The 27955-nt window shown below is 41.1% G+C and overlaps 1 protein-coding gene across 5 annotated transcripts in view; it reads right to left on the reverse strand.

Annotated features, from left to right (window-relative positions):
• Positions 1-21336: 21336 nt before the first annotated feature.
• UGGT1 (UDP-glucose glycoprotein glucosyltransferase 1) overlaps positions 21337-27955 on the reverse strand; it is a 41776-nt gene continuing 35157 nt past the window's right edge. For 3 of the 5 annotated variants that reach the window (XM_057432991.1, XM_057432993.1, XM_057432992.1), the window contains 7 exons: positions 27343-27427; positions 25882-26064; positions 24556-24716; positions 23960-24074; positions 23239-23355; positions 22747-22906; positions 22392-22605 (listed from right to left, as the gene is read on the reverse strand). In XM_057432991.1, coding sequence (XP_057288974.1) covers positions 22556-22605; positions 22747-22906; positions 23239-23355; positions 23960-24074; positions 24556-24716; positions 25882-26064; positions 27343-27427 — 871 coding nt within the window. In that variant the 3' untranslated portion in view covers positions 22392-22555. Of the gene's footprint in view, positions 22297-22391; positions 22606-22746; positions 22907-23238; positions 23356-23959; positions 24075-24555; positions 24717-25881; positions 26114-27342; positions 27428-27955 lie in introns of those variants that run through there. The other 2 variants (XM_057432994.1, XM_057432995.1) reach the window with 2 other exon arrangements.

Consider the following 27955-nt stretch of genomic DNA (forward strand, 5'->3'; position numbering starts at 1 on the left):
TAGTCCAGAGCTGCCTTTTGTGTTAAAAGTGCTTGCATGGGTTCCTCTCTCTCAAAACCTGCTTTTTCAAGTTGTTGATTATGTTTTCCCCTCAGCCCCTCTTCTCATACTGATGTTATATTTGTTTTTTATTAAGCATAGATGCCTTACAGGAAGAACTAGTAGTTTTGCCTGTAAGGTGTCTGATGCCTTCTGCATTTCCATCAATTTACTTACATACTAAGTTCCTTTGACTGAAATGATGCTGAAACATTTAGAAAGCTGAAGGATGAATATTGGAGAGGTTGCTTGTAATGGAATGAAGACACACAAGCTAGTGGTAACCAAACTATGTCATCCTTTTTTAAAGGTAGGATAGAACCCCAAAATCTCCCATTCTTTTGTGGTGACAGTATAGGACCATGACTGAAACCCAGTGCGACATGCTGGTGCTTCCTCACCCTGGTGTCAGACCACACAGGAAATTCCCTGCATCACAGCTAGCGCAGAAGACCCTGTGGTGGAGCTTTGACTTTAAGCATCTTCTTGAAATGGGACTGTTATGCTGTAGCTTCAATTACTACTGAAATTGTTGCCTTTTTTTCCCTTACGCCATTGAAGCATACATAGATTCTTCTATGCTCTGAACAATATCCAAAAAACAGCTAACACAAAAGTTTTAAGTTTCCATTACATTCCCTTCACTTTGTACAAGGAGAGGGGTGACAGAAAGGCAACGCATTGTTATAAAGGGCCATTTCTTATACATGAATCCTTGACTTTTCTTCTGGGAATTACATGAAGGTAACATAATGCAGGTTTCATTGTGGAATAGTGGAGAAGAGCAGAAGCCAAGAGATGTCCATAGTTGCTGCACACTCTGCAGTGTGGTTTATAAAACAGGTAATATAGAGAAGTGTCTATATGCAGTTGGAAATACAGTTGGAACTGGAAATATGCCAAAGCAGGCTGATACACAGTCTGCTGGCAGAGATGATGCTGTGATAAAATAAATGGAAAGGTCGTCTTGATTAACTGCCCACCTCTTCTCTCCCTTACTCTATCTTGATCTCCCTGCCATCTTGATAACTGCAGGCACATTTAACTTGTCAGCCGTGTCAGGTTGCTTCCATTTAAATGTTGAGTATAAGCCAAACTATTCTTCCTGTTGTATTTCTTAAGGTCCTTTATGTTGTTAAATGGTGGTGTATGGTAATAAAAGAAACACAGGGAAATTTGCTTAAAAAGCTGACCTAGGAGGGGTGGTTTTCTCCTCTAAGAACTCAGTTGTTTCCCCTCTCTGTAGAGCTTCTGGCTTAAAAAACAAGCAAACAGCAATCAAACAACCTGTCTGGTCTAGGTATATAATAGATGCTGCAGGTTTTCCTGCATCTTATTCTAGCATTTGTGTCGTAGTTCATTAAGTATGCCCTTACTGTGCCATAAAGGACAGAACACAATGAGACCCTGCCTCAGGATGCTGTGACTTAAATTAGGAGAAAGGAGAATTGGGTTTGCCTCACCCCTGGCATTATATGGCATAATTGGTGATCTTTGCATTAACATTAAGGTAAGATTAGGAGTTTCTCACTGTTAACAGTGTGAAGGCCTGTGAACTTGTCTCATTAAGAACAAATAAAAGCTGGCTCTTTTCCTATCTGCATTTAGTTCTCCCCAGAAGTGAGTGTTACTGACATCAAAAGATCTTCCTTTAGTATATTTTAAAATGGCTTTTTGGGGCATGTAAAAATACAAAATTCTTCATTAAAATTATCTTCTTCCTTTAAATACATAATTATTCCATCATGTTTTCCTCATCTACAGAGCAGGGAATAAGCCATGATTTTTGAGGGGACAATGATGTGATGACACTGATGGGGAAGACTGCTCTCTCAAACTCCATTAGGGTGCATGAATCACATTTTTTTCTAAAAAATTAGTAATTTTTAATTAATATAATGAAGTTCTGTCTTTGATCCTGGAATTTCTGTCTCTCGTCAGGTTTATTATCTCCAGATGGACTGTTCTTTCTCCTCCCTGAAAACTTTCTCACATTGTGAGGTTTTTGTGAGTGTACAAAATATCACCTAATTTTTTTGGTGTGAAAACTTTCCAAGGTTGTACAAGTAAAGAGTTGAAACTGCAGCTCAGAGTTTCATAGCCAATTATACACAGAAAATTATGAGTTCTGATTTACACTCAAGGTAGAGGGTATTAGAACCTGCCTGAAAAACAATTACTCAGACGGTAATTTTGAACACCACTAATTGCTGCTCTCTGAGGTGTGCTGCCAAATGAGTGCTGCAGTGCAGGAACTGTAGAGGGTTAGGACCACACGTTCTGATGTGTTCTTCTAAGGAGGAGCATAGGGCTTATCACAGATGGGATGGAATTTGTCTTATTTAGTGGAGACCCCCAGTGCTTTCTTACCTCTTGGAGCCACTGTCTTTTGCCTGTGCTTCTGCACTGCTGATTGATGGGGGTGTGATTTAGGGTTTCTGTTCTCCAGCCACGGAGCTGCGGGGGCTTCCACTTAGGAAAGCCACTGTGCTATGAACAGCCTGAGGACGCACATAGTGAGGGGAGGGCAGGTTGTGCTCTGACTGTTCTGTTAGATCACAGGAAAATGTGGGAGATGGCGGCCCAGGCTTTTCTTGGATATTGGTGGGAGAGCTTGGCTGAACTATCAGAAATCATCTCCATTATAGGAGATGCACTGCATCCAAGGCATCTGTCTGTGGGGATGTCCACTGTTTGTTCCGGTAGTGTTGGAGGGGAATTCATCTTTTGGTGGGATGTCGTGGGGAGTCAGAAATTAACTTCTTGCAGCAGCTGTTCTCTACAGATCAATCTTCTTTCTTAGTCTGCAGAGGCTCACCCCATCTCCCTATCCTGCATGCAGTTGAAAAATACTGACCCACTATAACAACTGCAGGAATGTCGTGGTTTGCGTCTCCAGATCTCGTAACAGTGCTAGAGCAAGGTAGGTTTGAGGAATGAGCATGAGTATGATGTAAAAACTTAATGAGTAGTAGGGGTGAACTGTGCCTCTCTCAGTGCTGCTGGCACCAATTTGGCAGTTTGTTTTCCTTCTACTTCAGTATGTGGAAGCGTATGATAAAAAAGGAAGTTGAAATAATTAACCTAAAGCAGAGCAGATCTTTTTAACAACCTTTTTTAGATCCTTAGGTTGCAGAGGATTTCATACACTTTAAGGGTGAAAAACTTGGATGGTGAAGAATATGGAGAATATTTGGTTTTTTTTTAACATAATTTTAAAATCCTGGGATTGAAAGTACTGGTGATAGCGTAGTTGGGCAGCTGCTCTCTGCTTTATAAGCATTAGGGTGTGATTTTTACTAAGCTGTTACAAAAAAAAACATTGTGGATCAGCTCTTAAAACTTATGTCTGGAGCCTGGATTGCTTTTTGCAAGGCAGGAGGCAGCCTGGGTGACTTTCAGAAGGTGCGTGTTAGTTGGACAGACTGCGGGATGTGGCAGAGGACAGTTTGATGGAAGTAAGATTGTGCGTAGTCCTTGGATTTAGAGCAACAAGTCTGAATGCGGTACAGTGCAGGAGAAGGAGTTGCAGAAAACAGAGGGAGGTGAAGTGGTCAGGTCAGAGTCTGAGGAAGCTGTGGGCAGCAGCTCTCCCTGTGAATGGGAGAGGGCAACATGAGTGTGGGAGTGCCTGAGGAGGGGAGGCTGTAATAATCAAGTTGGGAAATTCTGATGGCCTCAACAGCAACAGTTTTAGTTGTGAAGCTTCAGAAAAATGTTTCCACATTTTTACTCAAGAATTAAAGTCCATGTGCAGACATGGACTGTTTTCAGTAGTAATGTTCATTTGTGGCTGCTAATGAAAGGTGTGGGGAACCAGACCTGTGTAGCTTTTTTTTATAGGACATAAATCTGTTCTATGCATGTTCTCTGTGAGGAGTGCAAAGCTTTTGCAACTATCAGCACACTGTGCGCAGGAACCAGCGTGTTTGACAGCACATTATCCTGTTGCAAGCTACCTGCTTATTTTGAGCTTCTTACAAATGAATCTATCCTTGCTCCTTTCAAAGCTCAGGTTTCATTGCCTTTAAGTCAAAATTACCTGCTCCTTTTAATTACCCCATGCTTTATTCTGTTAGATTTGGCACAGCATGCAGTATTGAAGGAATTACCAGTCCAGATTGACCCTTCCAGGTAAAACCCATGCAGAATTCAGGAATAAGTGAATTTTTCTGAAAGCTAAAGTGAGCCTGCATCCTTTCTGAGAGGAAGGGAGCAGGGTTTAAGCGAGGATTAGGCAGTATGTGCTCTCAAAGTCAACAGTCAGTAGAGTCTGCTTGTTCCATACCCCTGTGGCAGCAGAAGCTGTCTTGTCTGATTGCCTCTCCCTTTGATGCTGCTCTGTGCAATACCTGCCATGTTTGTATGTATCAGTGGTGTGGTGACAAGAGCAAGCGCTCATGCATTTATATTGTTTTGTGGGACTCAGGAATATCTTTGAGAACATTTCTACTTGCTTCACTTGAGGCTGTTCCTGCTGAAGGCTCACAAAGGTAACCAGTAAATCCGGACTTCTCCCTGGGAGCCCTGAGGAAGTATTGGTACCTGCTGGTTGTTGCCAGACTTAAAAACAGAGAGGCTTGTGTTCACTCCTCTAAGCGTTTTGCCCAACTGGGACCTTGGTAAGTATGCTTAAAAACGAAAAGAGAGCTGAGAAATTACTCATGCTTCCCTGTTTAGAAGTGTGCTGGTAAGAAGGAAAGTGATCTCTAGTTGTAGCTCCAAGGAGTAATCTCCTTTCCAGATCAAGGAATTTCCCACAGAAATACTATGGAGGAGTTTGTAGACTGCTGCTTGGGTGCAGCTGTGTGTTTTCCAAGGATCAGGAGAGGTAATGCTCTTTACTGCAGGACTTTAATTTTTTACCAGAATCTTCAGGAAATCTGCATTTGATGTTGTGGAACATCAGGGCCAGCTTTTGTCTTGAACTCCTCTTAAAAAATACCAAACAAACCCAGCCAGAAATGAGAATTGAAAAGAAAGGGCTTTTCATTTGTAATAGCTTTCTTGGGTTTGAATTTTGAAGGGGCTCAGTGTTGTAGAACCCTTCCCAGTGTGACATCTTGTACATAAAAACGCTGAGGTCCTGACAGGGCTGCCAGAGGGAATCATGCACAGTTAGCTGCTAGATGTGTGCACGCATGACTGCCTCCCTGCCCTTCACTCCAAGAGGGAGAAAAACAACTCTGCCCTGAAAAAGGAGGGAGGGGGAAGAAGGAAAAGACTATTTAAAAGTAGATTGAGTAACTAACCTGTCTGGAAGCCTGTCTGCCTGTCCGTGAGCTGCTGAGTGACTGTGATGCTGCTGTCAAAGTACCCGCGTGCACAGAGCCATGTGAACTTACCCCATCAGTAAGGGAAGATGGTGCAAGTCCAGTACTGAAAATTAGATCCCCCATCCATCTAGACGTTGAGGGTGTCTGAGAAACTTAGTGCAATTTAACGTTTGCATATAATGTAAAGTACCTGGGATAAAGCTTGGGTAAACCCTGCTGATTTCATGCTCTGCATAGAAAGATAGAATTCATCTTTGAGTCAGTTACATACACAAAGGGGCCTTAGATGCTGTGCATGGTGCAGTGCAGAATTGGGTGGGTTTCTGTAGCTCTGATTGGAAAAGTTAGACTCTCCATGCCACATGAGCATTGTGTCAAGTCTTACAGGCTAGGTTATATGAAACTCTTGTCTCACATTCATTTAATTTTAGGCTCTGCTCCCCTAGTTAGTCTGAGACAAGTATTTGTGTTTCTTGGAAACTAAGGTCCTGATCCAAAGGCTATTTAAAGTGTAAGGACTGATTGCACTCTGTGCAAAACCTGCCTCTCCCTACCTCTGGGGTGGAATAGAACAGTACACAACCATGCCTTCCTAGGCTGGCAAGAGCAGCTGTTTGAGCATCATGCAAGGCGGGGGGGGTGTATCTCCTGTACATTCTGTATTTCAGGTTGTGCCTGAAAGCTTGGCTTTTACATACACCTTTTCTGCTGCGGTGGTCAAATCCCATGCCATGCTGCTGAAATTATAGCATATGCAAGAAAATGTGTAAGGGGCCCCAAAGTGCCCATCTTTGATGGGTGGGAAGAGGCTGGAATTAGCAAAGCTTCTCCCTTTGCTTGAGCCTGGGGTTTTCTCTGGTGCTCAGAATGTCCTGACTTCTCTCCCCATTGTCAGCATTGATGTCTGTAGGATTCTGACCAAACGTGTGGCTTTGGACTTGCCGCACTAGATTTTGTGAGGTAATAGAATGTTACAGGGACAAGCTAGAACAACAGCCAGTTTTCAGGGAATTTATTGTGCATCATCTTTTTCTGGATATTCCCTACTGCTTTTGGATACGCATGTAAGCAAAGCCAATTTGGCTGCCACCTTTGGTTATGGGGAAGGACTATGGAAAAGGTGTAGAGCAGCAGTATTCAAGTTTTATTTTTGCAGGCTAATAGTTCTTGGTTTCCAAGACAGTTGTGTACCATTCTGTGCTGTGCTTTAACTGTACAAAGAACAGGCTTCTGGTTTGTTGGTTAAACTTTGTGAATCTCAGAATCTGTGGGTTCTGCTTGTACTGCAGGCTGCCAGATCAGAATAAGCAGAGTAGGGCATTTTGATTTCAATATAGCTGTGGTGGATCATGCTGAATGGTTTACCATGGCTGAGCTGCACTACACAGCTCCTTACAGGATTGAAATTCTTGTGATTTGCAGCTTTTTATTCCAGAAGCTTGTTGTCCATTACTGACAACCTCACCCATGGTCAGTTTAAATGTGACTAGGTTAGATTTAAATAATAATAATTTGTTAAAAAAGCACTGCTGAGAGCTTTGTAGGGATCACAGAAGTCTAATGACTTCATTGAAGGCTGTAGCTAACTTAAGCATCTTTGGATCAGGCCATACTTCCCAGTGCTGTTTGCCAAGGGAATTGGTATCCCTACAGGTTAGGAGTGGTTTGCATGGAGTTTCTCAACTTGCCTCTGCCTTAACAGAGTGATCCAAATTCCCTAACCAGACAGGCTTTGCCTGAAGTGTTGTTTCATGTGAGCATCTTTGTTGGTTGAACAGCAGAAAAAAACCCCTAAGAGTGGGAATGTTTTCAGGTAGCACAGCTTTAGCAAGGTGTCTCTGTGCTTGCAGTGCAAGATAAAGGCTCTTGGAGGTAGGCAGGGTTCTTTCTTTGCTGTGTTGCACCTGAACACATGCTCCGTTTATTGCACACAGACCATATATATGTTCTTTATTAAGAATATACATAGGATGTTATACACAGCGATGTATTTTAATATCTTGCAGAGCACTGGTAAGCAAAAGTGAGAGTTCATAGTCACCAGTCAGTGTGACTGTTGAGCTGCATGATGAAATCCTTCCCTGTGCGTGGCCTCTGCACTAGAGAGGCTTTCAGTAAAACCTGATGACTGAGGTTTGCTGGTACCTTCACTAGAGGAACAGAAACTAATTCAGGAGAAAAATCATTTTTCCACTTGTTACCTGAGCTGTGAAGTTCTGCTTCAGCTGAGTGGTGTGAAATTATTACCTTGAAACTGCTGATTAGATTGAGCTCCGTTTTTCATTATAGGCTCTATCATAACAGAGAAAATGGACACCTCTTCTGGATCTGGTCTCGGCAAACACTTGAAAGCTGTTGCCTGTTGATGTTGCACTCTTCTCCTTGCAGGTAAGCAACTTTTAGCTTAGTCACAAAATTGTCTGTTGACTGTAAACCACCGGCAGGACCTTGAATCTCTGTTAAGTTACTTTGCTTTTTAACCGTCCGATAAATATTGTTTCTGCACACTCATGCAGCTGTGTTGTAATTGTTGAAATTAGTTGGCAGTATCGTGCTTGATCTTATCATTTGCTCCCCTTCCCATTAATTAGCTTACAGCTCAATGACAATTAGCTTTGGAGTCTTTCTGCATTTCATTGTGGGGAGTTGATGCAGTTGTGGAATGTGATCATACTTTGCTGTACTATATTCAAACATTGAAAGAATAGGTGGGCGCTGCTCAGCAAATACTTAGAATGTGAATGTATCACACTGCACGGGGTGTACATAGGGATTTTCTCTAGGCTGCTTATTTACAGCTTTAATGGCACCAACAGTTGTTAATTCAGTGACTTGCCTCAGGCATCAAGTAGTTCATTTGTATTCTCAGCAACAGCTAGGGGCTTGCTAACTTAAAATAAGTTTAGTCCCATACACCACCCCTTCTCTGCCCGTCCACTACAGATAGGTTTTCTTTTGTGTTCTGTTTTTTAATTCATGTGCTCCCACTGTAATGATGATGTGGCCTTAGAATCTGCCTGTTTGGAAAGTTGGCCTGGTAAAAAACAACCCTACCGAAAAGCCTCCTAACATTTTTTCTCATCAGATCAACTTGCTGAGTCTATTTGCTTTAAAGGTTTGTAGTTAATTCTGTGGGTGAAAGGAGCGGGGCTGTGACCAGCCTTCTCTGGGACTACACTTGAGGTAGATGAGGTCAGAGTGTACCTGTGGTACCCCACCCTGCAGTTTACTTACATTGGGATGTTCAGATGGGATTGATTTACAACTTTACTACTAATAATAAAAAGTACTGGTACAGTGTTAGGTTGGTAGGGTTTTTGAAATCAGAATTTCACCTTCTAAAGCTAGCATGTCTCTTCTGTGTTCTTATTGTATACTTCACGTCTTTTTTGGCTCTGGACATGTAAGTATGGCCACATGATGTTGCTTTCATATGAATGAAAATGGTATTTTCCATACTGCATTTTATCTTCTACACAAATGCTTAGGAATCCTAAAATGCTCAGGACTTGGCTTTCTGCTCTTAAGGGTCACTCTTGAGCATGACCTTGGGCTATGCTTTTAGGGTTCTTTTCTCACTAAGCTTCACAACAAAGCTGGGTGGTACTGTGTGGAACAAGTCTTTAAATGAATGGCACTTCTTGCATTCCTGGGAAACTCTTTTGCTGTCATGAAACTCCAAGTGCAGGAGAAGATGATAGGAGGTGGTGGATTGTGGTTTGTGTGGATCTTCACTTTTTGTAATAAAGTCAAACAGCTGAAAATGTTCTTGCAAGCTGTAGCTCCAAAAGACTACATGACAGAGGAGGTATTCTGTGTGGGACTTCCTAACTAAAGCTCTGATGCCTTGATTCCTGTCTCCTGGCAGCTGTTTGAACTGAAATTGACAACTGCCTACTTCCATGTTTGTTTGCTACTTCTCCAGAAATTGCTTCAAAATATTTGTATTGTTTTATAGGTTTTAACTAATCTATTTATGTAAGTCTTAGCTACCATTCAGAAAAAGCCCAAGTATAAAAACTTTCTAAATGCAGGTAAAATTCAGTTGGTGTGACTGGATATATTATTCATGGCTATGCATAATTAATAACCTTGTAACTCACCAGTGACAGCAAATCAGATACAAAAGGGAATCAATAAGGACATAAATACTTGAAATAAATAATGTATCTGCTTTCAGGTTGTGAGTCCATCATTTAAATACCAGTGGTTTTCCTTGCATGGTTTTTATATCTTTGCTATTCAGTAGTGCTTGTTTTAATTTGATCACTTTGCCTCCTGCCACTTAGGCAGAGAAGGTTGTGTGTTGTTTTCTAATTGGATGATGAATTCATTCTTTATCTTCCCTTATGGTTCTGTTTTGGATTTCTATTATCAGAGTAGCCTGGCTACTGATTTCAGTAAGACTTGAATTATTTACTTGCTCTCCTGTGACATACAAACTGAGAGCATGCAGAGCACTTAGTTTGAGTGAGTCTGATGTCTCTGAACTCTTGCTGGAGAAAGCATAGGAGATAGTTTGTGAAACCACTCCCCTCTTTTCCATGTTTGGGTGGGCTGAACAAAACAGTGTTTTAAGATACTTTCGAGTTGCAGGTTCCTGCTGTGTTCCAGGCATATGACTCCTTGGCCCCTCCCACCTAATCCCATGAAGCTGGAGAGCCCAACAGGAGGGAATTTGGGTCAGAATCTAATGGTCATGCTGGGATCGTGTGAAAAGGCTGTAGCTCAGATTCTGATCTCTGTATCATACTCAAATATGAAGAAAGAAGGAAAATAAAAGAAAATAAAAAGTAAGAAGTATTTATTTTTAGGACCTGGCTTTCTGTGGCTGCTGTAGGGCAGTGACTGTGGAAAATTCTTGGCTTTTAAAAGAAAAATGTGTTCTTATAGTTACTACATTTTTTAGCAGCCCTGGGTGCATTGTTCTGTGCAGTTGTCCTTCCCCTTTCCCATCCCCAAAGGCCTCTAGAGGCACAGCCACAGTTTCAAAGTTCAGTTGAATCAATCACAGTGCTGTATTCGGATATACTCACCAGCAATTCTCCAGTCCCTGCAACTGTTTGCTGTCTCCTGGTGCTCCCCTGGTCCTGCAGACTTCTGAATCCTCTGGAGCTGAATACTTCAGAGGGGTAAATGGAGGAAGCACTGTGTACCTCTCCTTTTTCCTTCACCCCCTCTACTGCTTATAGGACTTTGTTTAGAAATTCTTCCTCCTAAACCCCACAAAGGCTTTTGATCTAGCACCACACCTGCCTTCCTGGCATTATGCCTCCTTTCCTTCCCCAGGTTAGGGCCGGGTAAGGGTGTGAAGTGTGGGGACTTTGGGCTTATTAGTTCTGTGCTGTGGACAGGTAAGGGAAGGTGTGAATGTTGCTCCTTTGCATGTGTAAAGAGAGCCTGCTGGAGAGCCAGAGCCTGGATGTATTAGCAGGCAATGTGGAGTCTCTCTAGTTTTTGTGGCCTCCGTTTCCTGTACTTGTTCACCTCACTGTCCTGGCTGCAGGGCACTGGGCCATGTCTGGTTGAGCTCTGTGTTAGGGTGTTGTTTTGGTAGAATGGTCTGTCCGAGGGACATAATTTTAATGTTAAAGGGGTTGGACAATTTTTCCCTGCCTAAAAAGTTGCCTTTTCTTTGTCATGTTAATTATGTTTAAATACCAGAAGCTGTGTTGAGTGTTGCCTATAGCAGGGCTGGTATGTGGAGACAGGGATTTACCTGTCGTTCCCCAGTGTAAATGGGGATAAGAAAGGGATAACAAACAAAAAATATACGCCTATTTCAAGGATTTTCAAATCAGTTACTGATAGGTTAGAATACTTAGAAACATCTAAAGCAACACTTAGAAGAGGAGCTTCTCTGTTTTCTGATACATAGGCATTAAACTGCAGTCTTAAGTAAATGAATGAATGAGCAAACAAGTTGGACAACTTTTAAATGGTTGCAAGGTTGCGTTCCTTATAGCAAGAGCTTTCTAATACCTCATTCCTTGACACCTTCATCCCTAAAATACTAGGCTTTGAGGAAGAGCTTTTTCAAATCAGCTTTGAGATGTTTAAATATTCAGTTTATGCTTGGCGGGGCTGACACTGTCTTCAGATCAGATTTCTGCTTTTAAAATGCAGTTGTTGCATTGATCAGCAACACAAAGTGATCGGGTACATTTATTGTTCCATGGATATGAGCTAGCAAGAGATTTCTCATGAGTCAGCTGTCTCGTGGAAGGGAAGCAGGCAAGGCAGGAAATTTGACAAGGAAGAAGAGAGGGATTGCATCTTGTTCCGTAGTGGATTTGTCCAAGAGAAGTAAGCAGAAACACATTTGGAACCTCAGACAAAAAGATATGCTGCAAATTATAGACAGAGCATAGTTTTAGGTCTCCTTAGGTGCCACTCGGATGATAGCATGTACTTTTGTGAAGGAGCTCAATAATGCTTTTAGCTGCTTTTTTTTTTTAAAAAAGGGGGATGGGGGGGGTGGTATGGTTTCATTCACAATATACACTGAATTTTTCAGAGCTCACCCCTCAAAAAGAAAGAAAACTTAATCAGTTATATCGGTAAATAGAATGAAGGTCTTGAAAATGCATCATAGAGTCACAGACTGGTTTGGTTTGGAAGGGACCTTAAAGCTCATCCAGTTCCAACCCCTGCCATGGGAACACCTTCCACTAGAGCAGGTTGCTCCCAAGCCCCTTCCAACCTGGCCTTGAACACTGCCAGGGATGGGGCAGTCACAGCTTCTCTGGGTACCATGTGCCAGGGCCTCACCACCCTCACAGGGAAGAATTTCTTCCTGATGTCTCATCTAAATCTCCCCTCTGTCAGTTCAAAGCCCTTGGCTTGTCCCTACAAGACTTGTAAAAAGCCCCTCTCCAGATTTCTTAAGGTGTTGGTGTACCCCAGGCAAAAGTGTTTCTCTGAGTGGGATGTGATATGACAGCTTCTCTTGGAAGTATGATCTTGCTGTAAGAAATACAGACTTCTACCCTTATGTCTGAGTCCTCTTTGCCATAGTGGGAGGAAGAGAGATGATCTTAGAACTATGCAGGGGTTTCTAAATTGCTTTCTACAAGACTTTTTGCCCAGTCTTGCCAAAGAGCTTGTGATAATCATGATTAGATACAAGGCGGTGGACCAAATAAACCTGGTTCAATGTAGTGTAAAGATTTCTGTGTTTCCAGCCCATTTCTCCTAGAACCAATCCATTTTTGTAAAAGAGGCATTCTAGTGTAGTGCTAAAAAGGGATGATAGTGTTCATTTGAATGAATTGGCTCATGATTTGCACTAGAAAGTTGATAGCAAGTGAAATAAAATTGCTTCCACCAGATTTTATTACTAATAAATTGTAAAAAAATCCCCAGCCACCAAAGCAGCCAAACAAACAAAAAGCCACCCACAGCAGATCCAGAAGTTCATGTCTGGCTGCTTCTTTTCCTGGAAGCAGTTAGACTTTTCTGTGGTAACTATATTTGAACTTCACTGAAAAGCCTTTTAACTTAATAGTAGCAAATATAGCAAATGTATTAGTTCTTCAGAGAGTTCTCATTGCATGTAAAGACATTGCATGTCTTAACATGCATGCGACACAGCCAGCATGCAGCTGTGGGGCATGAGAATGCATTCTTCTTCCTACTTGGAGCTGATTTGAGTTGAGTTTGCCAAGCTCCAGTTTTCTGTCTTCTGGATTTTTATTATTTTTTTTTTTTTAATGGAATGCCAGAGTAAACCACACGGGACAAATATTTCCCAATTTAAAAATTGCTAGAAATTGCTGGGAAGGGATGAGCAGGCACTTGGGGACTCTTTAAGCAGTGCAAGCGCTCCATCTACAGGTTGAAACGTCTGCTAAGGTCATCATTGTGTAGCGTGATCAGAGTGCTTTCCTTCGGTTATGTTCATACAAGGACCACGTAGCCAAAACCAATGAGTCCACCAATGTGATTGTGAACAACCAGCTTCCAACTTGTCTTGTTGGTTCCGTGAGAAAGGGTAAGGTTGCTGCATGTGAAGGGGCAGTAGCCCGGAGGTAGGTAAAAGCCAATATTGGCATGAGGGGAAAAATGAGTGTGAAATTGCTGTGTGTAAGTTTAGGTGGCAGCTGGAAGATGATTTCAGTCACTGTCAGTGTGAAGTTTGAACAGCTTCCCAGCAGTAAGACGGGGGAGTGAGAAACCCAACTAGTTTAAAGTGATTTTGATAAGTTTGTGGCTGTGGTATCAAGGTGCTGGATTCGTTGACTTGAGTGGTACCTTTCAAGGCAGCGGTCAACAGTGTTCTTGGGACAAACAAAACATTCAAGAGGGCAATAGGATCCAGTCTCTTTATTTTTGAGGTTCTTTAGAAGACTCCAGTCAAATGGCTTGTGAAAACACAACAATGTGTTCTTACCAAGATCTGGACAGATAAACAGCAGCAAAGAGTTTTCCCATATAAGCCTGCCAATGTGTCTCCATTCAGAGTTAGAGATGCATTCCTGGGGTAGGAGCATAATTCGGTCAGCATGTCTGCTAATTGGCCTCTGGCTGCCAGTCCAGCAACAGATAAGGCCTTATTTACCCAAGAGAGAGAAACACAATCTTGAACACATCTTAAATACAGTTCAATTTAAGGACAAAAAGTAGAACATTAGGAAAAATGTTCTTAACTCATTTAGCTTTGTTCCTAGGTGAAGATGGAAAAACTGCTTTATAAAAAACCAGGATACTTACTAGGTATGTGCGTGCTGTATGTAAAAATCATCTTGTTTATTGATAGTACTGGGGTATCTTCATCGGTCTGGTGCAGTGCACATGAAGCAGTTGATAACTTCAAGTGTTTTCCAAAGGGACAACTCAGTAACTGGTGTTTAGAAAGAGTCTGAAGAGATGACTGGAAATCACTGACCCAATGACATTAGTTTTTGATAAACTGTGGAAGATAAGGCACGTGTTCCAGAAAAGCACAGCAAAGAGTTACTTGTCCAGACATCTGTCTGAAACAAAACAGGGGACATCAGTGGTGCCTTGAGAGCAGAAATGACTCTTGAGAGAGTTTTATGGGACATAATTCTTGTCAAAAAGTGTGTGAGGAATTACAGGTTTGGGTTTAGTAGCAACACTGAGTGTATACACGATCGCTTTGCAAACGCCTACCTTGTTGCTTCAAAATAATGTTAATACATCCTTAGAGCATGTGTTGAAAGGTTTAAGGACCAGTTAGCAAAGTTTTAGTAGGAATAGTTAGTGGGAATCCGTATCAAATCTGTGTTTGGGATTCTTTTCCTCTGCAGTGATCTGTGCTGTTCAGTGCTTTCATAAAGGTCTGGAAGCAATTGTGGTGACAGCTGTTCTGCAGCAGTGAATCATACGCAGCAATGCATATTTCTTGGGGCCTCTTTCTGCAGAGGAACAACAAAAGCATTTCAGCAAGGCAAATTTGAAATTAACATCTAGGAAGGAGAAACACAAGGACTTCCAACACATATGGGACTGTATTATTAAGTCAAAATAGGGTTTTAATGATTGTAGTGGACAAGCAGTTCAAAAGAAATTCTCAGTGGGATAAGTAGAAGGCCTCCTCTGGTTCTTGGTGGTATTAAAGGCAAATACTTAGTAGAATGCATGTGGATGTACAGAAATAGACATGCACAGAAACATTTTTTCTACATGCAGTGTTGATGAAATTGATCCTGGAATGCTTGGAATAATATATCCTGTTTGGGTGGCAGGATTTTCCTTTTCTTTATTAAAAAATTAAAAACCTAAACACCCAACCAAGCAAACCACGAAATGTCAAAAAAACAGTCTAAAGGCTGAAGGAACTACTTTGAGCTCTGGAATTCCTTACTGTATATTTTTTGTAGTAAAAATAGGGAAAAGATTGGTAACTAAAGAGTCTAATATCTGAGACATGGGTAGGGAAAAGATTGGTAACTAAAGAGTCTAATATCTGAGACATGTCCTTTTCAGCAGAGAAAGGAGATGTGTGAATGGTAGAAATTTTCCCCAGAAAGAAGCAGGGAGAAATATGCATGGCTGTAGTGTTAGGGATTAATGTTAAGTAAACAAAGAAGTTGGTTCTGTGTTCTGTAGTATCTTTTAGGAGGAAGCCAAGGGCTGTATGCGAGGTGACTGTGCTTCATAGAGGGGGAATGGTGAAAAGTACAACAGCCTTCAATGAACAGGCAGTGAGATTGGTGAGTCTGGAACTAGTAACACAGTATACTCCTCTGGCCCTGTTCAGCTAAAGTACCAGCTGCCCTCTCTTAAATATGGGTGTATGTCTTAGTCCTTCCTCTCACATCTCATCTCTAGGAGGTGAAATAGGTCAGTCATAAGGACTTTTGGCTTTCAAAGTGGTCCTGTCAGCAAACTGGTATCCTGCAGGCACAGGGCTGTGGTCAGGCAGGTCCTGCATCTCCAGGTGCGTTTGTACTCAGGTGTAGTAACAGCATGAGTTAAAGCAGCAAAAATGCTTGATTGCATATCATGTGTTTCCTGGGCTGCCTGGGAGCAGAAGAGGACCCTGCTGTGCTGTAATCAAGCATATTTCTTTATTCCAGATCTTGACACACAAGAAATGCTGTTCACTCTTCATCAAACCCCAAGCTGCTTAATAAGGAACAAATTCAATGTATTCCAAGCACAAGGCAATCTAGCTTACCAATGATCTTAATAAAGTCTAGTCAGCAATAGAACCTAGTAGTCACAAGTGATTTTCCTTGAGTGTCCTGATGAGGCAATGCTGTTCAGTTATCTGGATTCCAGCAAGCAACTGGCATACATGCTGCAGACAGAAAGGGAGAGTGAGGGAGAGGTCTTTAATTATTTTCAAGTCAGCAAAGATCAGCGTGTTGAATCAAAACAGATGGAGTGTATAACTCACTGGCAATATCATGATTGGGTAAATATAGTTACATGGCAAAGAGGAGGAAGGCAAAGCAAACGGAGAAGAATTTTCTTGTGGGTAGGCTTTGAATGTTGGTATATTTACACTGTTGCTGCTAGGCAAGGTGGAAGCGTAAATACAGCATCAGAGCCAGCCTTTCTGTGGTGACTTTCAAGGCCGCTCTGGGGAAGTGGCTGGGTCTGGGAAAGTCAGTTCCCTGAGGAACCTTGAGCTTTGCGTTCTGCTGGCTGTGGGTGTGTTGCAGATAGCAGGTTTGTGAGTCTCCTGGTTCTAGGGGGCACAGGTTTAATTCTTTTCCTGGGGTGCACTTCAGACGTTTCTGCAGTGACTGCAGATCAGGCTGGACTTGTCAGACAAAGTAGTTGAAGACATTTCCTGGACATCTGTAACCTGGTGGGATGTGTGCAGAGGTACCATACAGCTGCCAGATGGAGTTACAATACTGATGGAAACTCTGTTCTTTCTGGTTCCCAGTTTCAAGGTTTGAAGTTACACTCCGATCACCTTCACTCCGCACCAAGAGGTAGTGGGAGAACTGATGTGAGAAGCTTATCTAAGCCCAGCATGAGCTTCCAGCCAGAAACCAACTGTGATGGCCTACACTGATGGTACAGGGTTTTTGTTCTGATGCAAGCTGATAGGGACAGGCCAGTGGCCCTTTCTGCAGGGAGTGCTGGTGTTAGCTGATGGTTAGAATGGCTTAGAGTTGTGAGAAGGCAAGTAACTCACTGGTGGGTGGTGGTACAGCCTGTTGCCCCTGTAGTACAGCTGAGGGTGCTGGGTTGTGCTGTGTGCTCAGTTGCAGGGATGTTTTCGTAGGCTCAGGTGCTGCCCTGTGTGTCTTGGACAGGAATCCAGGCCAAACAAGTATGTAGAGAGAAGCTCTTCAGGCTTAGCAAAGTATGTGTGCTTGTAAGACTGGCATGAGTCTTACATGCCACTACTTCTAAGCCCTGATGTAAAAGGCACCCTAGCTATTGTACTTTGGATGACACTCAAGTGCATTTTAATGACTGTTAAGTCAGTGCAAGTATTTGATCAATAGATGGAAACAGGCAGCAAGAGCAGTGTCTGGAAAGGTGGTTTGTTTACCTGGAGGCAAAGCACTGCTTACCCTCACACAGCTGCAGATCTGTTCCCCCATTAGAGCCCAAATGGTACAAGGCAAACAAGAAATGAATTGAGTGCCTGAGATGAGTGTAGAGTTTTTTCCTCCCTTTCGTTCCTCCTGTGTGGATAGGAGTGGGACTTGAGCTGCTGTGCTGAATATACCAGAAGCAGCACTGAACAGAGCTTTGGGTAAAGTACTGCTTTAATTCTTTGTTAAACTCTTTGGTAGAAGTACCATGCTTCCTTACTAAAGGATGGCTCTCTATATCAAAATCAAATGCTACTCATGGAGGAACACGGAGGTGAGAGGAGTTTTGCCATGCTTTGTTCTGGAGAGATTAGTTAGTGCTCCAGCAAAGCTGTGGTCACAGGTTTACTCAGTGTAGATCTGATATGCCAGAGGCAAGGGGGTGCAGCCAGTGTGTATTTCTGGTTCTGCAGGTACCCTTTCACCTCATAATACTCTCAGGTAACCTTGGACCTCTGCTTTTCGAGTACCTGCTTTCCTTTTTCTCTCATGGCCTTTAAAAAAGGACCATGAGAGAATACAAGCATCTTGCAGTGCTTGCCACCTTCTAATTGAACCAAGCCATAAAGAAACTGGGTTTTTCTCAACTATAGTTCTAACTCCTTGTGTAAGTTCCTTGTATTAGTCCCCATCCCTTCCTCCCTTTCCCCACCCCCACCACTTTGGGGGTGGAGGAAAATCACTCTCGGACATTAACCCATGTATCCATTCTGTAATTCTGTGATTCTGTTTATATACAGTCACATGCTTAAATATTTACTTTGATAAATAGAAGGGTAGTGCAAAACCCTTTCTTGGTTGAGGAGGCAATAGGCATATGGCATGTATTTATTCTTTCTGGCTGCTTCCTTTATCCCCTTTCAGTTGTCTGCTAGGATTTGCTCTCAGTTCCAAACCTGTGCGAGTTCAAACAGCTGCAGGAAACCAAATACATATTTCTATGGCATACAACTGAGCTTTCTGTATAAAACAGTCTATTTTGTAGCTCTTTGATTAATAAAGATACTCTGGTTGAGAGGCTTTTCACAAGAGTCCCATAAGAGTTTGGAATTCATTCCCACCACAGAAACAGATGCAGACACAGCTTTGTAGTTGAAATTATTATTTGAGAAAATCCTAACTTCTCTGAGTGCTCGCTATGGATTTGTTAGTGTAAAACTTAATCAAATGAACAAAACTGACGTAGAAGCACCTGGTTGTTTTTTGTTTGCTTTTTTTGGTTTTTGTTGTTTTGTTGTTTGTTTTTTTTTTAACAGGTAAAGTTGAAAAATATATAAATCTACCTTAAGTGTAAAACACTTCTATCATTTAATGACAGTTTTTCAGTTTAGGGGTTACTTTAATACCACAATTAACAAGAACTGGCTTGGAGTAACTCTTTAATTTTCTCTTCTAGAAGCTTTTCAACAGTATCCTAACACTTGAATACAAGTAAAAAATATCCTGTAAGCAACTCCATTAAAACATCCGTCATCAGACCCAAAGTTAAGTGACATGAGAGACACAGGGTAAAGAACAGAAAAGGCTTTATTAGGGTAGACGGATATTATTGTTGCCAATGTACTGGGAAACTCAGTGTAATCTCAGTTCAGGTAACATTCAATACAGAACAACTCCCAGTGGCTTGGGTAAGTAGGTATCAGTGCTACACTGAGTTAGGGTATGTTCCTGAACAGACTACAGAAGATTTGGATATGCAAAACAGTTTATATTAAATCATTTTTTTAAGATTGTCATTGCTTTGTACATGTCCCACCCCTTACATTTCCTTTACATCCCAAGAGCTAAATGAAAGAAAAATCTTAAAAACATATTCCTCTGCTATTTGTTCTCTAGCAAGGCAGTGAAATCTTCCTTTTAAAATAAAGTACTGGGTGTTTTTCAGTATGACTCTTTTCACCAAGAGGGCAAGCTGCTTGTATCCAAAGACTGGGAACAGTGTCATCACTTTTTCATGTAAGTGGCCTTTCTAGTCTGAGGGATCCAAAATTACATTGTGACCTCTGTAATCCCCCTTTTCTATTTCTGATTATCAGTCTTAATAGTTTAGAGGAGCAGACGATCAGTGGTATGATCAGAAGCAGCTCTATTTCAGTAATCAACTTGCTCTGAGATGCTTTCTAGATGGACCTGTTAGAAATTTTCTTTTGTGGCCCAGTTGAGCACTGTGCACAGATTCACAGTAAGTGACTGTTCTCCTGTATGACTGCTGTTCTGTGCAAATAAATAGTGGCTTCCCAGGAAGAAACTGGAGCAGTTCACATTCAAAATGATTAGTACCGTGTGCATTTTATAATGTACTTGAGAACAGGTCCAGGACTCTTAAGAATACTGGAAAAGGTTCCAAATATCACAGTACATGTTCATGGTTTCTTTCTGTACCAGTGGTGAATTGATTTATTACTATCTTTTTTCCTTAAAAAGAGCTGAACCAGAAGAGCATGGTCTCTGTTAACCAGAGGGAACAAAAATATCCTCCATGGCTTCCTAGATCTTACAGTTAAAGAAAGTGGGGAGTTAAGTACATACATTCATTATTAAAATGGAAGAGCATAACTGGGGGAAAAAAAAAAAAGAGAAATCTATAGCTGACATTTAAGAATATTTGCTCCCTATTCAACTCCGAACAGACCATTGTAAATTTTGTGCTGAATTTCAGAGGTTACTTGCTTCTTTATCTTTTAGCTTCAAATAATATAGGCAGCAAGATGTGGCTCTAGATAGGAGAGGGTCTTGTTTTGCAGAAAACTGGCATCTCTTGTTCTGAGGGCTTAGGCAGAGTCTTTCCCTGCTCACACACCATTCATCCTAAACTGTTCTCCTCTACTGCCCTCAATGAAACTGTTGGACAGCTGCTGCCTACCTGATCCTGTGCTATTCATTCCATGTGCTCCAGAGAGGCAGATGTGGTAGCTGAACACAGAAAGGGTAGTCTTACATGTGCTGTATTATCTGTTTAGAACAGGCTAATCAACATAATATGTAATTAATTGGTGGGCAGGCACATAATTGCATTTTGCACTAGAAGAAAGAAAAATCCCTTTAAAGTCTGCTTGTCCTTAACTGGAACAGTCTTGATGGAAAGCATAAGCGACTTGTAACTTAGAGAGCAGTAGGGAGACTCTGAATTTAGAAACTCACAGGGTGGAAAATACCTCAGCTGATAACTCATACTCTTGAAGTTCCTGGTTTGATATCCAGCCCCCCATGTTCGCAAGGCTTTTCCTCAGGAGAGGGGGAGATTATAAACCTGTCCTTTCCAATACCTTTCTAGAATCACCCACTTCTGATACCCACCAGAGGCGTATGGGCAGTGTTCCTGATTAATTTACTGACCTTGTCACTAGTGCCAGCAATGTGTGTTTAGGGGATCCCAGGTCTTTCTTTTAACATGTTTTTTTAAGAGTTTGGGTTAGGGATGTGGGCCCTTTATTGAGCTGGCTGGAGAAGAGTTGCTTTTCTGTTCAGCTGCCCTATTGAACAGTTCAAGCCAGCAGTTAGAGAGTTTAGATTCCTCAAAAACATCTACAGTATGTATAATAGAAGAATTTTAGAAGAATTTATAAAGTCAGGATTATCTTTAGTGTGATGCTCTTACAGCACAGAACATTGATCTGTATAAAAACATGGGAGGCAGAAACGATCCCAGTATATAGGGAATTATATTTTACTGCTAGAAATACTACTTGAGTTCTTAAATTTCAACTCTTCAACTTCTCGACGTTTTGGGGGAGCAGACAATAATCCTACAGAATGAGGGAAACGGGGTTTGAGTTTTTTAAATTGGTATGTTCATAACAGAACTGTGGCATTATCTCCTTTAAAAATTGACATGAATATGAATGATATGAATGATGATTAATTCTTGTGTCTTGTCTGGGCACAGAATGAAAACAAATGCAGGTGAAATATTCACAAACCCCAAAATCAAATTAGGACTGTCAAGTGTGCAAGCAGAAATGATGCCCAAAGGACTGAGCGTGAACTAAAGCTTAAGACCTAAGAACACCAAAGTTTTTATTGATGTGACATCTGTTTGAAGAAAAATAAAGTTAATGAAATGTACAAGATGATAAACTTCCAAGCTTCCACAGATTTCATAACAAAACACATTCGTGAATCAGAGAACCACAGCAATACTAAGGCCCTACCAGTTTTGCAGAGTAATTTAAACTTGGAGCAGGAAGGAGGGAGGGCACTTTGATTCAAGTCAGGTGGGCTAGGGTGTCAAATTCCATGTTTAGCTCACTTTGTAAGTGTAGGCATTTGTATTTGGGTGGACATTTTAATAGATTGCGATAGCTTTACATTAAGCCAAACCATCAAAAATTGGCCAGTAAATGAAGACAGGAAATAGAAAATCTAAGTAATACTAGATTTTTTTTTTTACAAAACCAAGGGCATACTGAACAAATCTGAGAAGCAATTCAGACCATTTGAAACCCTGCAGATAAAACAGTATCCCATTCAAGGCATAAGTCTGAACCTTTAATGGTACCTGGAAAAATTATCTCCATCTGTTGAGGTTGGGACTTATGTTCTAGCCAGTGGCTCAATAGGTCTGTGATTTCCAAGCTCTGGAGTCAGATCTGAGGCTAACAGGATCTTCATCAGTGGTGGAGGCAGCAACAGCTGAAGGAACAGGCTCTTGGCTTTTCCAGTGGATTTTGAAGTTTTGTTTCTGAAATGCCGAATTCCATCCTGGGCTCTTTCATCTCCACCACAGGTGCAAAAGACCAGTACTGCTAATTCCAGCAATCCCGATCCTATTTCATATTCAGAAATTAACCCAAAGGCAAGTAATAAAAATGCATACATCATCCCATTCAGTTATTCAGCAGTTTTGCAGACATACCAGAAGAAAACCTAGCTTTCCGTATAAAAATTGTCTGTGAAACAGTCTAACTTGAATTTTTTCTCCATGGATCATAATTCCACATGTGCTGCTGGATCTGTTAAAGAGGAGAGAAAAATGAACATTCCGTTTCCAGCTGCCTCAATTGGGAGATTAGTTTGAAAATTAGTACATAAACAGCCAAAGGCTTGTTCTTTGCAAGGTTACCCGTGACTGAAGTACAATTCATACCCATTCTGTATAGTGGCACTTTAATTAAGGGTTAAGATAAGGCCAGGTCATAAAATTGCAGAAACAGTGAGGGTCTTTAACAGAACTGGAATAAGCGTGCAATAGAGCTCTCTGTTCTCTACGTTTCAGAAGCAGGTGAAGTTACACCAGCCTTGCTCACCAAGGTCTTTCTGTCCTATTAAAATACACATTATTTAACAGCTTGTCCATGTAAGCTTTTGCATCGTGCAAGCTTAACAGTGAGCAAGTATGCAACTTAACACTACTCCAGATAGGAAAAACCTCGAAGTAGTAGAGAAACTGCCTAACAGATTACCGTGTGTATGTTGTCCTGGCATCTCGGCTGGTATTCCCGTTTCTTTTTCTTTCTGGAAAAGACTTTGGAGCTGTTTGATTTCTTGATCATAGTCCTGCCATTCTGGAACTATACGCATTGCTGCTTGCAACTTGGGCTCTTTGGTCATTGGGTTATTACACTGCAAACAAAACATAAGAACTGCTCAGATACTTAACATGTGAAAAAGGTTAATTTACTAAAGAGAGGTATGCTTCCCCCTCCCTGGACTGCCATCTGTTGTTGGTGAACCACGCATGCCTGTGTTTAGGCGGAGTACAGGGTAAAGTCTCTTTCCAAATTCACAGTAATGCCACTGCTCCAGGTAAGAGAAATACAAAAGCTAAAGGAAAAAACCAGAAGTGCTGGAAACATTTAGGTAACAGTACAGGCACCTAGATCTGAAGTTAGGGAAGTGCCTCTAAAACTGGTCACTCTTGTGACATAAGACTGAGGGAGCCATACTGTACTTACCAGATCAATGGTTTTTGCTCTCTTCTTTGAGGAGTCATCACACCATGTTTCACACCACAGCCACTCCTGTGGCAGTGATTTAATTGGCACCTGGTGGATCATGTTGTTAGGCAAATCCTGGTGTGAAGAATATGAGTTAGTATGTGCAGGGTAGGAGGAATAACCCTCAAACCAGATAGTATAGAGAAGTTTAACTTTTGTAAAGTGTGATTTTTTTTTTTTTTATTTTTTTTTCCAGTGCAAATATATGTTGAATCAACATTTCATTCCAAACAAAGTCCTTTGGGGAAAAAACTGCATACTATAACTGTTAATCTTACTTTGTTGAAAATCAGTTATTTAGCAAACAATAGTAAACCAATAATATGAATCTAGTATCAAACCTGTACTGGATAAGTTTGGAAAACCATTCCTAACTGATTAAAACATTAGTGTTATTTTTATCATCTGCCACAATACAAGTCTTATTTTGGTGTTAAGTCAGTGCACAGCCCAAGAAACAAATACCCAGTTGTGTGATGTATTTGTCTAGAAGTATACTGGAAAATTTGATAGTCTTAAGACATTTAAGGGTAAGGTGTTGTTTCCACCCAGCTGTTATGGTTGATGCTATCAATACCTGCTATTGGTATCTGGCTGTGACTGAAGTTTGGCCAGGGAAGGAGAGGACACAATCTGCCATTATAGCCCATAAAGCAACACAAACCCAATAAAAACACACCTGGTCGAGGTTGGACAGACTGTTAGGATCCTGACTAAGACCCTGATATTGTCCTCTGAGTCGATCTCCAGCTGCTATCTTTCTGAACTTCTTCAGATCCACAACATACAGAGCACTATATGGAGATGATGCAATTAGTAATGACATTTGACTGATAGGTAACTTACTGCAGCCCCAGTAAACCCCAAGATACAGTATGCTGAAACAATCTCTTGGTAGCAGTACATCAAATTATCTAAGACAAGGCAGGAAAGCAGTTCTAACGAGGTCATGGCACATACAAAAAAAATTCCAACAAATCTATCTTAGCTTTGCTGTCATGCAGTCCCTTCTTCCAACACTTGTTATTAACAAATGAAGATGTCTGGTTAGTTAACACTTCAGTTCTTCATCTGTAAAAGTTGTAGCATACTGAAAGTGACTTCAGTGCCCCTAGGGCTTCAAATGGACCATAGGCAAAGGAACCTTAAAGAGGCAACAGTAAGCAACAAGTGGTTCACTGCAACGTTGTTTTCACCTCAGCTAGTTTTCTGTTAGTTCTAAGCAGTAGCAAAAGCTTCCCCCCGCTATTAGGAAAAAAATGAATTCTTCAGTACCTGATGTGGTATTTTCTTCCAGCTAGATGACTTGCCCAATATCCTGATTTCCAGAACCTGTAGCCATCCATTTCTCTTCGACTGTCACAGAATGGAGTATATCCATAAGGAGCACCATCTAGATTGAAATCTCGTAATTCCTTTAGATCTGTGCGCACAATCTGAAGGAAAAGGACATTTTATTTAGAAGGCAGAAGCCAATCACCAGTTCTTTGGAAATGCTGGTCAGGATTTAATTCAAACTGAGCAAACAGAAGAAGAATTACCCATTATACCCTTCTGTCTTTTGCACTGTGCATATGTAGTACAGAAACAGCACAAAAGGTGTTTTAAAGCTGCCCTTAGAGTTGGAGAAACTAAAATAGAGCTTAAAATAAACTGATAGGGGTTGGTCTGACAGCTGGAGTACCAAATTATTGCTTAATAAGCAGCAAGAATTCTCACTATGAACTCTGCTGTGATCCTTTGTATCCTTTCCTCTTGTAAAGTTCACACACCCTTCAGGGATGAAGGCTTTTTAATGTCTTCTTGACGCAGATGATGTGGCAGTGATACTACTTTAAAAATATCACTCTGGTGGGAAAAATGCATTAATATCTCTTCTATAAATGCAACAAAAAGTGTCTCAAATGAAAGCAGCATAGATTAAAATCTATACTAGGTGATACTTAAGTTGTAATGGTTTTAACTGACATAGGATCACACTGTACATATGCCAAAACACCTAAGGCGTTTTTTACTTACGTGTTGATAATCTGTACTTCTCAGCTTCATGTATCTTTTTGAAGGAATAATGTATCCTGTACTTCCAAACCCTCCAGGCAATAAGCATGTACAAAGCCTTATAGCATTTGCTTTGCAGCAGAATATGGCTTCATGCACAGGGGATTTGCCCTCCCGCTCCTCTGAAAGCCACTCAAGTCTGGCCAAGTGGGAAGCCGGGGGGGGGGGGGGTGGGGTGGGTGGGAAGGTGTTCAGTGACTTAAGAAAATACCGTATGTGGTAAGTGAGCTGCAGGCTGGGAGAACAGTCACAACTGGAAAATGGAAGGGTGAAACAAGAATCTATTTGGCAAACTGGCTGGACTCAGAGTGAGTGAATGAGGAACCAGCCAAAAGAAAAGTACAGGCCAACAAAACCAATCTTTGTGGGAACAGGAAGGAAAAATAACACTCACTGAAGCATGCTATAGTTACAGAATCAACCATCAATCGTGCCTGCAAAGGGCTCAAACTTGTAACCTTTCCAATAACAGAAACTGTACTCAAGAACATACTGTTCTTAAAGAAAAAAGAAAATGCAGAGTAATTTCAATCTCTATGTTACCTGATCAGCATCCACAAACAGGATTTTATCAACAGCTAATGGGAAGAGCACATCTAGAAAGAGGATCTTGTAACCCCAGATAATACGCTGCTTCTCTGTTTGCTGATGAAGCCAGCGTGGCCATTTATACTGGACAAGCTCATACTGGAAGTTATACTTCTTTGCCATGTATGGGATGAACTCCTGCAGAGGGAGGGGGGAAAAAAGTAGCTTATTTCAGTTTTTTGTTCCTCTGCAGGAAAAAGAAAAGTTCATTACAAGAGGCAGACTTCTGTCCTATAGTAAGGCACAGAACATTAGAAAATGAAATACCACAAAGAGAAACTATAGTTTCCTTGTTACTTCAAAGACATAACCCCAAACTGAACAATCAATACAAATTATAAAGCCAGCTGCCATCAAACAACTACATATTTTGGCATTTTGCCCCACACAATTACTTATGAGCCATTTTATAGCGATCCGCAGATCAGTTTAAAAGAATGCATTACTCAAATCATAAAAAATAATTCAGATGGGAGAACTGTTACTTAGGGCTGTACAAAGCAGTGAAATTGGGAATAATGAAATGAGAGAAAGTAATTTGGAGAAATTCTTCACTAGAACTAGCCTCACAGTCAAAGCAATTGACATTCTCATCTGTGAGGCTTCCTCTGACACTGAGAGAGTATAGTTTAGTCAAGGGATGCTGACACAACACAGCCATTAGGAAGAGAGGAAGGAAGCGTTTTGTTGTACCACTGCAAGAGGTGATTGACTACAGCAGTCATAGCACAGCACATGGTTGAACCAACAGGGACACTGCCAATTTCCTCCCCTTGAGTTCATGCTGAACATGTAAGGTTCTCTTAGAAATGCTCTTTCCTAATACTGCAAGTTGCAATCTCTTAACATTCATTTACCTATGGTTTCTATTTTGAATCCTGCTGTTTGTTTTATGATGTCTCACATATAATCCATAAATATTTTCAGGTATACTCATCTAGAGCCTGCACCACTCCTTACCATGCACCACTCATGTAACCTCATCAGCCTGAAATGTGGTCTTACTGTCTCCTCTTATGGGGCTGCCTCCACACCTAGTCACAAGTATTGCTTTGTTGGTAGGCTTTTTTCCTATAGTCTTTCAACCTTTATGTGTTAGATGTAAGTTTATAGCCCTGAATTTTATCTTAAAATCTACACCTTTCTTGTGTCAGTTCAGATTATTTCAAGTATGATTTTCCTAATATGTGCTCTTCTCTTAAATATTTACCCGCAGCATGAGTCTACTGTCAACTTGCCTGTTACTTCTCACAGCTTTCTAGACAATTGCCGGCTTACACCAACTTGATTCTTTGTCAAAATAGAAGGTATACAGACAGGTGTGTATGTGCTTACAAAGGAGTATGTTACAGAGGTTGCAACTTGAAAACCAAATCCTTTCCCCACCACAGAATAAATTTCTAATGAGTTACAAACCTTGAATGTAGGTGATAAGTAGTTCTTCAGAAACCAAAACTTTAAAGGGGTCTTGGTGTGCTTCAGCACAGACAACATCATTATGCTATCAAAAGAAAAAAAATAAAGCATTTACAGAAACAGCTGCTAGAAATCAGCTGTGTCACAGATTACAGATTGCTGGTTTACATTGCTAGGCTAGCTGCAGTTAGTCTAGTAACTGACAGGTAACTTGATCTTCACACATGAAGAAAAACTGGGTAGCTGCAGCCTATTGCAGATTGCTTGGTTTTATCTACAGAATAACTAAACCTCTCACAATCTTTTTCTTTTAATGAGTCAGAATATGCAGCCTGTTGGCTTTCACAGTCCTTTGAGAATGGAAGTTCTTTTCCAAAGCAACAACTTATTCTATAGTATCCTAACAATACATTTGGATTTGGTTATACTGTAGTGAGAAAATGTAGGACAGAGACAATGCCATCTATTAAATCAAGTCTGGTTTGAGCATGTGAATGTTATACACAATCTAGAGGACTTCTGAGCTGCTGAGAAAGTTTTGGGGCTTTTTTAAATTCTTGCAAATTCTAACCTTTCTTCTGTGGAAATCAGGGCACATTATCATTTGAGACTG

Source organism: Pezoporus wallicus, unplaced genomic scaffold (assembly GCF_028554395.1).
Source record: "Pezoporus wallicus isolate ANWC-B61680 ecotype Strahan unplaced genomic scaffold, APGP_CSIRO_Pwel_v1 contig_15, whole genome shotgun sequence".
NCBI lineage: Eukaryota > Metazoa > Chordata > Aves > Psittaciformes > Psittacidae > Pezoporus > Pezoporus wallicus.